The following is a 13,672-nucleotide window of genomic DNA, read 5'->3' on the forward strand; positions in this document are numbered from 1 at the left end:
ACATTTAAAGATGTCCTGGAGGTTCCTAAGCTTCTCCTCATTTTTTTGAATTCTTATTTCTTCATTCTTTTCTGTTTGGTTGTTTTTTTTCTTCCTTTTGGTCCACTCTGTTGTTTTGAGTTGCAGTTTCCTTCCCATCACTATTGGTTCTCTGTGCATCTTCCTTCATTTCTTTTATGGTAACCTGCATTTTTTCATGTAATTTGCGCCCAAAATCAACCAATTCTGTGAGCTTCCTGATCACCAGTGTTTTGAACTGTGCGTCTGATAGATTGGCTATCTCTTGCCAATCTATCAAAAGTCGTTTTTGAGCGACTTTTTGAGGTTGCTCAAAAAGATGAGCCCTGGGGGATTGATCTGTTTTTCTGTTTGAGACATGTCTCTCTCTCTCTCTCTCTTTTTTTTTTTTTTTTTGGTCTAGTTACTCCTGTTAAGGTGAGGGGCAGAGCCTTAGGTGTTCACTGGGGCTGTGCACCCCAGTTGCTAGATTGTGACGTTATATGTGGGGGCGGGGGCGGGGGCGGGAGGGAACAATGGTGGTAGCTTCGCTCTCCTGGGACCTTAGTCCCTTCCCTGGGATCCTGGGCCGCGCGCTCTGCCCTGCTCCACAATCACTGCCTCACTGGGTCTGCCAGCTGCCGCTCTCGTACTCAGGGTCCTCTCGCTGCGATCCTGCGTGCCCCAGATGCCTTACGCACCCCCAGGTGCCCTATGTGCCCAGTTCTCCCTGTTCTCGCGCTCCGAGACCCGCGCCTGGCTGTTCCTCTCTGCCCCTCCTACCGGTCTGGATGAACGGGTCTACTTCAACTTCTTGGCTGTCCGACTTCCATTCAGATAAATTCTCTGTCAGTTCTGGGTGTTATTCTGCCTCTAAGTTGTTGTTGTTCTAATCTTGGTTGTGCGTGGAGGTACGGTGCGTCCACCTATGCCTCCATTTTGCCGGAAATCCCAGAGCCACTGGGACTTAGGCAAAAAAATTTGTTAAAGTTTTTATTCTGTCTTCAATATTCTTTTGAGATGTTTTTCTAAGCAAGACAATCATTTAGAAATCTATTAAAATGACTTAAAAGTTAGATTACAAAATAAATAACTAAACATTAAAATAAATTTAAAATATTTCTAGTGCGCAGAACTATACCCTATGTGATTTGGCATCAAAATCCCAGCTGACTCCAACTGCCAGCTGAGCACAGAGGACTGCCATGCGGCTGGTCTCTGCTGCATTCTCTTGGTTAAGAGTAAGTCACAGAGCCCTGGCTGGTGTGGCTCCATTGGTTGGAGTGTTGTCCATAACTGAAAGGTTGTAGGTTTGATTCCTGGTCAGGGTACATACCTAGGTTGCAGGTTTGGTCCCCTGTTCAGGCATCTACAATCCCTGGTCCGGGCATGTAGAAGAGGCAACCAATCGATGCTTCTCTCTTGCACCTATGTTTCCCCTTCTCTCTTACTCTCTCTAAAAAACAATGAAAACATGTCAAGTGAGGATTGAAAAAACAAGAGTAACTCACAGGTCACACCTAGCTCAAAGGGGAGAGGATTAACAAGGTGTAAACTCCAGAAGGTGGAGGTCATGTAAGAATGTCCACCATGACAGATACCACATTTCAGTGTCATGGGTTGAGATACTCGTCACGATTAGGATAACAGAGATGATCAGGTTTTGGGAGACTGACTTATCCAAGCCAGGTTCCCATCAAAGGTGTAATTCCAGTTGTTAATTCATGATGGGAAAAGTGGCAGATAGACTGGGACTTGAGTTTTCTGATTCCTGCATATTCTGCCTTTTCATGCACATCCACGTGGGAAGCTAAATGGTGTGCTTGGTGAGTTTGGGCTCAGGGCAAGAGTCCTGGTTAGGGTTATCTTAGGGTAATATCATTGGGCCATGAGACCTTAATCATCCCTCTCCATTATAGAACTCTTCTCGTTGCCCTGGATTCTTAGGTTCTTGGGAACACTGATAAATTTTACCTCTTCAAACTCTGCTTTGACTAGACATACTGTGCATACCATCTCCCTCTCTGGTTGCATATTCATTCTCTAGTCAGAATATAACTCATTTGGTTAAATTCAATGTTATAAAATGACTTCATTTCAGTCGTGTCTCCTTAAGATTCATTTATCCAGGAAACATGTATTCATCAGCTACCAGTTGCCACGTGTTTGGGACACAGCTGTGGACAGTATAGCTCCTGTGGAGTTCGCAGCGTGGAGCCAGAGACTGACTCTGAACCAGGAACCACAAGTGTGCTGTTTGCCTCGTTTTAGTTGTGAGTCCCAGCAGTATCTTGGATCATTCTTACGGATCTGCGGATATCATCCCTTTTAATTCTTCAGGTTTCATTGTCACAGTCTTGCCATCTGCCCCACTGACTTTTTGTATTATTGGTGTTCATTTCATAGAACAAAGGGAAGGAAAACAAGAGTCCAAAAAGTTGGACTAAACCATGATTATAAATAGCATTTCAGTGGAAATGTCTGTCAGGGGCTGCCTAACAGTTATGGTGTAGTCATACAGTGGAATATTATGCAGGCATTAAAGTCGTGATGTAATATCAACATGGAAAGATGTTCACAATATAGTGTCAATTAAGAAATGCAAGGTATACATAGTATAGAATGTGGTTTCATTTTTTTTTTTCAAAAAAAATTATAAGGGGTAGGGCGATAGGTGAAAAAGGTGAAGAGGAATGTAGTCAATAATATTGCAAGTTTGCACAGTGACAGATGATAACTAAAATTAGTGGGGTGATGACATTGTAAGGTATAAAAATGCCACATAGCTGAAACTAATGTGACTAATATAATACTGTATACCGCTGATACTTACATTTTAAAAAAAGAAAATTATATGTATCCTAAAGAGAGATCTTAAAAATGTAAATTGATATAAACATCAGCAATTTCTGAATGGTGGCTTTCACTTTATTCTATACCTTTATGTAGAGGCTAAAATATAATATATTACTTTATTAATCACACAAAGCATTTTTCAATGTAATAAAAGGAGTTTCTTTTTTAAAAAATATTTCTTTTATTTTTTCTTAAGATTTAAAAAATTTATTTATTTTTAGAGAGGGAAGGGAGGGAGAAAGAGAGAGAGAGAAACATCAATGTGCAGTTGCTGGGGGCCGTGGCCTGCAACCTAGGCATGTGCCCTGACTGGGAATCGAACCTGTGATGCTTTGGTTTGCAGCCCGTGCTCAATCCACTGAGCTACACCAGCCAGGGCTAAAGGAGTTTCTTAAATGTTCCAAATTTTCTTCACATAAAATGTGTGTGTTGCAAAGCTTTGGGTTTTTTTATTTTAAGTATATGCTCTGCCTTAAAAAAATACAAGTGACAATAGCATTGTTTCAGTCCGTCTGTCCCCTCAGCACACACTGACTCCAGGAGGAGCAGCTTTGCCAGATGGAAGGGTTACAACAAGTACCCAATAATTTCCTCACTAACCCCACACAGTAAACAATATCGTAGCTCTTTAAACAAAGGAATACTATTTGCTAGACCTTCTATGTAAAGTTTTATTTTTAAAAATAGATATATTTTCTATTGTTAGGTGTGATTAACCAAGGAAGGGAAGGGACCCAGCTCTCACGGAAGTGTACCCAGTGCCCCAAGGCCAGACCCTGTCTGGCTCCCCCACGGCCTCCCTGTGGGCAATGCCTAGTGCTGTTCCTTCCTGGCCACGTGATGTTAAGCCAGTTGAACATACCTAAGTCCTGGTTTGCTCTGGTGAAAGGGAGATAATAAGACTTGTCCCTTCACAAATGGTTGTGAGGATGAATTCAGTTAATGCACGTAAATGATCCCCATGAGTGCCTAACCCAGGGTAAACACTCCGTAAGAGTGAGCAGCTATTATTTACATGGTCTGCAGCTTGACTCACTGAGGCCAGCCTGCTAGGATCACAGAGTTGATGGGGAAGCCAAGATTCAAACAAGTGCCTTTCTGGCCCCACCACCCATGTGTTCAAGATAAAATAGTATATTGGACTGTAGTTGTGGAAAGAGATAGAGAGAAAGAGGGAAAGGGGAGACAGTACAGGGAGGGGAAATGGATAGTGAACATGGAAATTGAAGGAAAGGAAAATGAGTGGAGAGTCATTAGTGGTCGGAAAAGAAGGAGGAAATTGGAGAGAAGGTTGAGAGAGGTGAGGGACAAGGGCCAGAAAAGAGTTGGGGAAAGAGAAATTAAGAAGCTCAGGGGACCTCTCAGCCCCTCCTCCTCCCCAGACCCTGTCCCGTCCCTCTGCTAGTCGAATCCCTTATGGAGCATCTGCCACAGCCACCTCTCCACTCTTCTGACTTCTGCCTGCCCCAGCCACTCTGGCAGCTTGGGTCTCACAAGGCCCTGATAGCTCCTCACTGCCTCAGGTCAGAGCCCAGAGGCCAGAGCATGGCATTAGAGATTAAGTTAGAGGACTCCCACCTGTCATCTACACAAACTTGCAACTGTTCTCCGCCCTCTCTCCTTTCACTCTATTTTTAAGTATAAGGAAATAGGCTTTTTACCCCCACCACTAAATTACAACCACTTTATTCATAAATGCTTTGCCTACTTTTCTATTCTGACACTCATCAGAACATATCAGCACTGTATTTTAATAGTGAACTGAGAAACTAACTTAATATGTACATGGTTGGATTTAATTTTTCAGTAAAAATCATCATTTTAATTTATTAAATTCATGTATCTTTACTCTAAAATGATATCATAGGTATTTCTGCCCAGTGTCATTCACTTATAAAATACAATAATTGGTTGACATTAATGTCTCCTTTTGTCATTAAAATATATTCATATATCTGGCTGGTGTAGCTCAGTGGATTGAGTGCAGGCCTGTGAACCAAAGGATTGCGGTTTGATTCCCAGTTAGGGCACATGCCTGGGTTGCGGGCCAGGTCCCAAGTTAAGGGGTGCTGGAGAGGCAACCACACATTGATGTTTCTCTCCCTCTCTTTCTCCTTCTCTTCCCCTCTCTCTTTAAATATATATATATATTCATATATATCTCAGAATCCTCATAATCACAAATAATATAGGTAATAGCATTTCCCTGAAGTTTCACTGACATGTTGCATATTTAGGGCAATTATGATTTTTACTTTTTCTTATTTCTTTCAATTATTTTCCCCGCTTTACCTCCCTGTCTCTTCCCCTAACTTCCTCCAATTTTTTAAACTCATGAACTGGAGATTGATATTATAACAGTGAAACATGGCACAATCAAAATACTATGAATCCAAGAACTGCCTAAAAATGCTGTAGACTCACTGCTTAGAGCCCAGATTTATAAATGTGTGGGAGCCAACCACCTCAGGCAGGTGATCCAGAATGGACAACGGGAAGATCTGGAAATGATCTTTGAGGTCATTTAATTCAGCGACTTAGTTGTTTCTGATCCTTATTCATCTGCCATACAGATCCCATCATTCTGGCCAAGAATCATGAGGCTAACCAACGAAGCGACCTCACAGATAAACATTCATGAGAAAGGGCACCAATTCTGACCAGACCGGAGTGTGTGTTGTGAACTCATGTCACCTGGCATTTGCTAGCATAGAAAGTGCATAACACTTGGTAATAGGAAAGTTTGTTATTGAAAAGCAGTGTCTGACGATGAGTGGTGGATAGGCTCCTTTGTCAGAAAGCTGGTGTGGCTGGGCTTCTGCAGCTGTGGCAGGATAACTGCAGGTAGATGAAAGGGGATTCCAAAAGTCTCCCTTCATGCACAGATACTATATTCAGTGTTAATGTTTGGGGTGCAGTCTCAGTAAAGAACCATGCTTTTAAACTAAGCCGTATTGCTCAATGCCTTCATTGCTGCAATTTCTGGTCCAGGGACACTAATCATGCTCTTACAAACATGTGTGCAGTTCTCTAGGTCAGCCCTATGTCAATTAAGATTTGAAAGGTAGCCTTACTAAGTATTTGGTTTGGTAGGAAAGATGGACTGCTGAACAGTTAAAAATGATGACACATTATGAGTAGTATATAATGGACAGAATAAAGAGCTGCAGAAATACAAACGAGGGAGCCATTTTATTGGATTGAGGGGTGGATGGGGCCTTACAGGGTGTATACAAGTTTTCTAGGCAGGTGGAGATAGGAAGGGCACTTCTGTTCGAGTTCATAGGCAAAGGTCTGATGGCAGCAACGTGCATGATGTGTTCAAGGACCGTGGCGGGTAGAGTGACAGGGGGAGGTTTAGAGTTGACTGGAGGAGGCGAATTGGTAAGAGTGGCCAAGGTTGAGGCTGAGCAGTGGGTTAGGTCAGAGTGTGCTGAGAGTGAAGGAAGTGGAGGCAGTGTTGGAGTGTGGAGGAGAAAAAGTGTGGAACAATCTCTCTGCTTTGTGCTTTGGAAAATCTTGTTCTTATCAGTGCTTCCCCAATCTAGCTGCTAACCAAGAAAAATGAAGCCTCTCTTTTTCTTCCCTGTGTGTTTTTTAACGTTAAGCTTTTTTAGTTGAGGTATAATTGACATTTGATATTATTAGTTTCAGGTATACAACATAATGATTTCATAGTTGTATACATTGCAAAATCACCACAGTAAATCTAGTTGACAGCAGGCGTTATTATAAGAGTATTTTTGTGTGATGATGAGAACTTTTAAGATTTACTTTCTTAGCAACTTTCAAAAAAGAATGCAGTGTTGTTCGCTGCAGTCACCGTGCTGTGCATCACATCCCCACGGCTTGCTTATTGGGTGACTGGAAGTTTGAACCTTTTGACCACTTTCACCAATTTCGTACCCACCAAACCCTGCCTCTGGCAACCACCAACCTGTTCTCTGTATCCCTGAGCTTGGTTTTCTGTTCTTTTGTTTGTTTTAAGTTTTGCTTTTAGATCCAAAATATAAGCTAGATCATATGGTAATTGTCTCTGCCTGTCTTAGCATAATACCCTTGATGTCCATTCGTGTTGTTGCAAGTGGCAAGATTTCATTCTTTACTATGGCTGAGTGAAATTTCACTGTATGTGTACAGCACATTTTCTTGATCCATTCATCTATCAATGGACGCTTAGGTTGCTTCCATATTTCGGCTGTTGTGAGTAACACTGCACTAAACATGGTGTACATGTATACCATGTGTCTTTTCCCATCAGTGTTTCCTTCCTATGTTTGTTGTTGTCCTCGTTATTCCTAGGCCACTCCCTGCATTGTTTCTTGATTGGCTTAGATGTCTACCTTTCTCTGTAGGCTGGGAAGCCCTTGAGGGAGGGGATTTTGTCTTACCTGTTTAGATTACTTGGCTACAGAATCAATGCCAAATAAATGTTTCTAAGGTTGCTTTATTCTATAGGTTAACATTTCATCTAAGGTATTTTACAGCTTTAAATTTATAAAGATTGTATGATCCTGAATATTAACATCTTCCACACTGTCCTAATTTTAGGTAGTCTAAATGGCAGAAATCATTATCCTTACTGAAGAACTTTTTTGGCATCATGGCTTGTTTAGCATGAATCACTTTTCTTAAATGTAATTTGTTTAAATTTAAAGTTCTGTGTCTAGGAAAGTGAAATGTTCACATTGCAAAACTAAAAATAACACACTGGAGAGATGATGCCAAAACAATTGTTTCAATCAGAAATGCTTTCTGAATCCAGAGTCTAAATGAGAACTAATTACTGAATTAGATCACAGTTACTAGGCATTCATTGTTTTAAGGCAATTAGCAACAGTATTGAGAAACCTAAGTAATGAAATATTTTTAAACCCCTCCAATTTTGTTCAGATTTCTCATGCATTGTGATGATCAAGTAAATGTTCCTTATATGTAAGATGCAATATGAATGATTATACCTTATAATAAAGTTTAATGAAGAATATTATTCTCTTATTGAATACACAGGTTCCCTCAAATCAGAGCCTACTGACTATATATTGTTTTCTATTAAGATTTTATTTATTTATTTTTAGACAGAGGGTTAGGGAGGGAGAAAGAGAGGGAAACATCAATACATGGTTGCCTCTCACACGCCCCCTGCTGGGGACCTGGCCCGCAACCCAGACATGTACCCTGACTGGGAATCGAACCGGCAACCCTTTAGTTTGCAGGCCAGTGCTCAGTACACTGAGTCATACCAGCCAGGGCTATATTGTTTTTTATTTAAGATTAATTTAGAAAGAAGTGCTTTTATTTTGCTGTATAATTTACTAAATTTGTTGCGATTTATCTACTAAGGAAGTTTTCTGTAATTTCTACAGAGATGTAAAAGATTGAATAAGCCTGTTAAAGAAAACTGTCATGTTTCTGTAAAAGCAATTTCTGAGGCTTGACACAGATACAGGGCAGGGAGACCTCAGGAGCCTACATTTAGCAGTCCTTGTTGGTCTGTGTCTCATTAGGCTGAGCAACATTCATTTCAGGAGCAATTTGATTTTGCTTAATTCTTCTCTCCTTATTTGGAAACATTTTCTGTTTCTTTCATATATAAGATGTAAAAAGTCTTTAATAATATAACTGATCAGTGTGCCGGCATAATTTATGGTTCACTTAGTAACCTAGTAATATGCTTTAGAGATCATTTAAGTTCTGGTTATAAACTGTTAAATAATATAACACTTACTTTTTTTCAACAGATGTGAATTATTAAAAAGAAAAATGGCCCGACGGAGTACTGTATTTCCTTCTCTTGTCACCAAGGAAAGGTATAATATATGGAAAATATGCATCTAAGGTATACTTTTTCTTTTCACCCATCCCATGAGGGCTGCTAGTGGGTGTGATGGTCATTATAAATGAAGCCTTACTGCTGTTAAATTATCCAAGAATGGTTTTGTTCACTGGCAAGAGCGGTATTGCTATGTGTTCTTTCCAGCTCTCAGTTTGTAGTGTACTGTGGACTGCTCCACGACCATTAGTGGCAAGGATTTCACAGTAGCCCTACAGTACAGGTGTTCTTTTGGTCAGCAGTGAAATATAATTCCGGAGACTTCAGGGGCTGATGTCCCTGCTAATCCTTTTAAATCAGAAGTTGCAAGTTGGGTGTCCATAGGCCAATATTGCTCATGGGAGTACATTGTTTGATCTGCATCATCTTAAATTCTTTTTAAATGAGTTGTTAACACACAAAAAATCAGGTGATTTCGCATACAAGTCTGGATTTTCTGACTCTCTTTGAAATATCAGATGGTCTGGAAAAATGGACCTGATATTCCCAGATGGTCAGTCATGGGTGGAGCTGAATTCTGGCTCCCTGTCATTGAGGGATGCCCTTTCCAGTTCTCCAAAGTCCCCACCACTCCCTATTGCCTCACACATAATGTGCTTCACTCATTTACATCACCTGCCTGACCCTTGTAGATATTTGGGTTTGTAACCCTGCTTCAGGGGGTGGAAGGAGGAGGGAATGTCAGGAGATTTTGTTCATAAGGTTGATCCTGATAACACAGTTTACATCGGAAAGACTGCTGAGTGTGCCCAACTCCACCAGCCTCTTGCTTTTGAAGGTCATGGAACCTGCTACCAGCATACTTTACTCTCTGAGTATGATTGTTTAAAAATGCTGCCTAGCTCATGAAGAAAATTCTTTGGGGTAGAAACCCTGTCTGAAAACTTGTTTAGCTTGTTGGGATAGATAATTTGCATTTTCTTCTCTGGGAAGTCTTGAACCTGGCTTTAAACATGACCTTTCCCCCAATTCACAACCCTGGTGATGTGGCTCCTTTCTACAGGCGAGTTAGAACCATGCCCCGACACAGCCAGTCCCTGACCATGGCTCCCTACTCCTCTGTGAGCCTCATGGAGCAGCTGGAAGACAGGATCCTCTGCCACGAGAAGACGACAGCAGCCCTCGTGGAGCATGCCTTCCGAATTAAAGATGACATCGTCAACAGTTTGCAGAAAATGCAAAACAAAGGGGGAGGTGACCGCTTGGCCAGGCTTTTCTTGGAGGAGCACATCAGAAACATAACTGCCATAGTGAAGCAACTTAATCGGGATATCGAGGTAAGTAAGGTGTGTGAGTCTGGTGCATGAGTCTGGTGTGTGAATCTGGTGCCCCGGGCTCCTTCCCACACAGTAGTTGTTCCCCAGCAGGAGGTTGCCCAGTCCAATTGCCAATTCCCAGGCAGTGATGCCTTCTGACCGAAGCTGTCTGTTTTGACTATTCTTAATGATCGCCAAGGAAACAGCTCAAACAAATATCCTGGTTAAATTTATTCCAGTATTTGATGGCATGTACTGTCAGTGTTATTTCTGTTTAATCTAAATTTGCCTGGCTGATTATTAAATCACTTTGTTTTGTTTGGCTCTCAGTGGAGAGAGAAGCACTAGTCAAATTGTTTCCCTGCAAGAACCCTTCATATTGTTGAAGACGGCTATTAAATCAATTACTAGGTCAGCCTTTGCTCTTCTGATTAAATGTTTCTAGGTCTTGATGATTACATAGTTTATCACTCAAACAACCTAGAGATTTGAATTGCTTTTCCGACTTCTCTTTTATTGTTTTCTTTTTCTCCACAATAAGCTCAATAAAAGGCAAATATTGTCTAATTTTAGAATTTGTGAATTTACTGCTATTTATTGAGCAATCACAGGGATTACACAATTTTGTTCAGAAACCTTAAAATCACTTAGGGCATGGGCTTTCATCACTGGACAATATTAGTATCCTTCACGTGATGTTTTAAAATATGTGAATAAAAAGTGTCTTGACTAGATTAAGGAAAACCTTTGTTTCAAGCCACAGAGACTGTGTCTTAATTATGCTTCAGAAATTAAGCCTCCTTTTTTGGTGTCAGGTATGTGTGTATGAATGTACGAGGATGTATGCATGGACACACGTATTTAACAGCCTTATTAACGTATAATTTAAAAGCTACAAAAATTCACCCATTGTAAGTGTACAACTCAGTGACTTTTAGTAAATTTATAGAATTTTATGTCCATCAATGCCATTTAGTTTTCGAACATTTCTATCACACCCCCAAATTTATATAAGCCTGTCAATTCCCACCTCCACCCAAACCGCAAGCAACCACCAATTTGCTTTCTGTCTCTGTAAGTTTGTCTTTTCTGGAAATTTTATGTAAGTGAAATCTTATGAAATCTTCTGCATCTGGCTTCTTTCACTCGGCATAATCTTTTTGAGATTCAGCCATGTTCTAGAATGTTCTTTCTATAACTGAGTGGTATCCTATTGTATGGATATACCACATTCTGTTTGTCCCTTCCTTCCTTAGTGGGCATTTGCACTGTTTCCAGTTTTTAGCTGTTATGAATGAACCTGCTGTGAACCCTGGTGTGCAAGTCTGTGTGTGGGCACGTGTTTTCATTTCTCTTGGGTAAATTACTAGGAATAGAATTGTCAGGTCTCACAGTAAGCTTATGTTTAACTTTTTAAAATACAGCAAAACAATTCAACAAAGTGGCTATAATATTTTACAATTCACCAGTAATGTACGAGGTTTCCAGTTTTTCCACATCTCACTGACACTTGGTATTATCTGTCTTTTTAATTATCATCATCTCCATAGTGGCTGTGCAGTGGTATTTTAGTGTGGTTTGCACTTGAACTTTCCCAGTGACTAATAATCTTCAGCACCTCTTCATGTGCTTACTGATCATATGTGTGTCTTATCTGGTGAAATGTCTACTCAAGTCTGCTGCCTATTTTTTTAAATAAATTTTTTATTGTGGTAAGATATTGACCATTGTTGCCATTTTTAAGTATACAATTGAATGACACTAATTACATTCACATCACCACTATCCATTTCCCAAACGTTTTGATCATCCCAAACAGAAACTCTGTACCAGTTAAACAATAACTTCCCGTTCCACACTTCCCACAGCCCCAGGTAACCTCTATCCTACTCTCTGGCTCTGTGAATTTGCTTATTCTAGGTATGTCATATAAGTGGAATTATATAGTGTTGTCCCTTTGTATCTGGTTTATTTCACTTAGCATGTTTTCAAGTTTCATCCATGTTGTAGCATGTGTTAGAATCCATTTGTAAGTTGGGTTATTTGTCTTATTATTCAGTTGTAAAAGTTTCATAGATAGTCTAAACACAAGTCCCTTATCAGATACATGATTTGCAAATATTTCTCCCATTCTGTGACTTATATTTTTATTTTCCTAATCATGTCTTCTGAAATGCAAAATTTAAAAATTTTAATGATGCCCAACTTATCAGCTTTTTTCTTTTATAGTTTGTACTTTTAGTCTTGTGTCTTAAGAACCATTTGCATAACCTAGAGCTGCAAAGATATTGTCCTACTTTCTTCTCAAGTTTTAGTTTTAGTTCTTTACATTCCATGATCCAGTTTGTGGTCATTTTCATGTATGAAGTAAGGTACAGGACTAAGTTAATTTTTTTTCATATGGGTAGCCAAGGAAAATCTATCATTTTCCCATTTGTCCTTTTGTTGAAAGTCAAGTGACCATAAAATATAGGGGTTTAATTCTGGATTCCATTGATCTGTATGGTTTTCCTGTGCTGATAGCACTTTGCCTTAATTTCTAGCTTTAGAGGACATTTTGAAATCAGGTCGTTTAAGTCCTTCAACTTTGTTCTTCTTTTCAAAATTGTTTTGGCTATTCTAGGTCCTTTGCACTTTCATGTAAATTCTAAGATCAGCTTGTCAATTTCCATAGAAAAATTTCCATGCTGAGATTTTGACAGAAATTGCTTTGAATATATAGACCAATTTGAGGAGAATTGCTATTTTAATGAATAATATTGAGTCTTTGTCATTACAAAGGCCAACTCTTGGTTTTATTAAATTTTTCTATTGCTTGTCTGTTTTCTACTGTTGGTTTCAACTCTATATTATTTCCTTTTTTCCTGCTTGCTTTGATTAAGTTTGCTTTTCTTATTTTATTTTATTTTTTTAAGATCTTATTTATTTATTTTTAGAGAGGGGAAGGGAAGGAGAAAGAGAGGGAGAGAAACATCAATGTGTGGTTGCCTCTCATGTGGCCCCCAACTGGGGACCTGGCCTGCAACCCAGGCATGTGCCCTGACTGGGAATCGAGCTGACAACCCTTCGGTTCACAGCCCATGCTCAGACCACTAAGCCATACCAGCCAGGGTTCTGCTTTTCTTATTTTAGTTTCTTAAGGTACAAACTTAGGTAATTGGTTTGAGATCTTTTTTCTGATCACAATGTTTAAAGCTATCAAGTATACTCTAAGCACTGCTTTAGCTGCTTCCCATGAATTTTGATATGTTGTGTTTTTGTTTTCAGACAGTTGAAGATATTCCACAACTCCCCTTGTGATTCCATTTTTCGCTCATGTGTTATTTAGACATCTCTTGTTTAATTTCCAATGCTTGGGGGTTTCCCCAAGTTTATTTCTGTTGTAGTTTTGGATCTGTAATTTAATTGCATATGGGCAGAGAATATACTTTGTATGTTTTTAATCTCTTTGAATTTATTAAGACTGTTGTTTTCTCAGTTATCAAAATCTCCAGCTCTCTTTGTTGAATTGTCTTATTTCTGCTTTTAGTTCTGTCAGTATTAGGGAGCTCTGTTGTTAGGCGCATGGACAGGGTGGAGCAAAAGTAAGTTTACAGTTCATGTAGAAAGCAGTACGATAATTAATAAGTAATAATACAAGAATGAACTCTGTGTTTTGTGTACTCAACTGTAACCCTACTCTTGCCCCACCTGTACATTTATTGTTGTATATATCTTCCTGATATGTTGA

At 39.7% G+C, this 13,672-nt stretch overlaps 1 protein-coding gene across 1 annotated transcript in view; it reads left to right on the forward strand.

The window, feature by feature from the left end:
* Positions 1 to 13,672, forward strand: part of FAM81A (family with sequence similarity 81 member A) — a 69,421-nt gene that overhangs the window by 14,261 nt on the left and 41,488 nt on the right. The window contains 2 exon segments of the mRNA XM_028507240.2: positions 8,595 to 8,692; positions 9,690 to 9,963. Of these exon segments, the coding sequence (XP_028363041.1) occupies positions 8,673 to 8,692; positions 9,690 to 9,963 (294 nt within the window). The 5' untranslated portion in view covers positions 8,595 to 8,672.

This window comes from Phyllostomus discolor, chromosome 1 (genome assembly GCF_004126475.2).
Source record: "Phyllostomus discolor isolate MPI-MPIP mPhyDis1 chromosome 1, mPhyDis1.pri.v3, whole genome shotgun sequence".
NCBI classification, from domain to species: Eukaryota; Metazoa; Chordata; class Mammalia; order Chiroptera; family Phyllostomidae; genus Phyllostomus; species Phyllostomus discolor.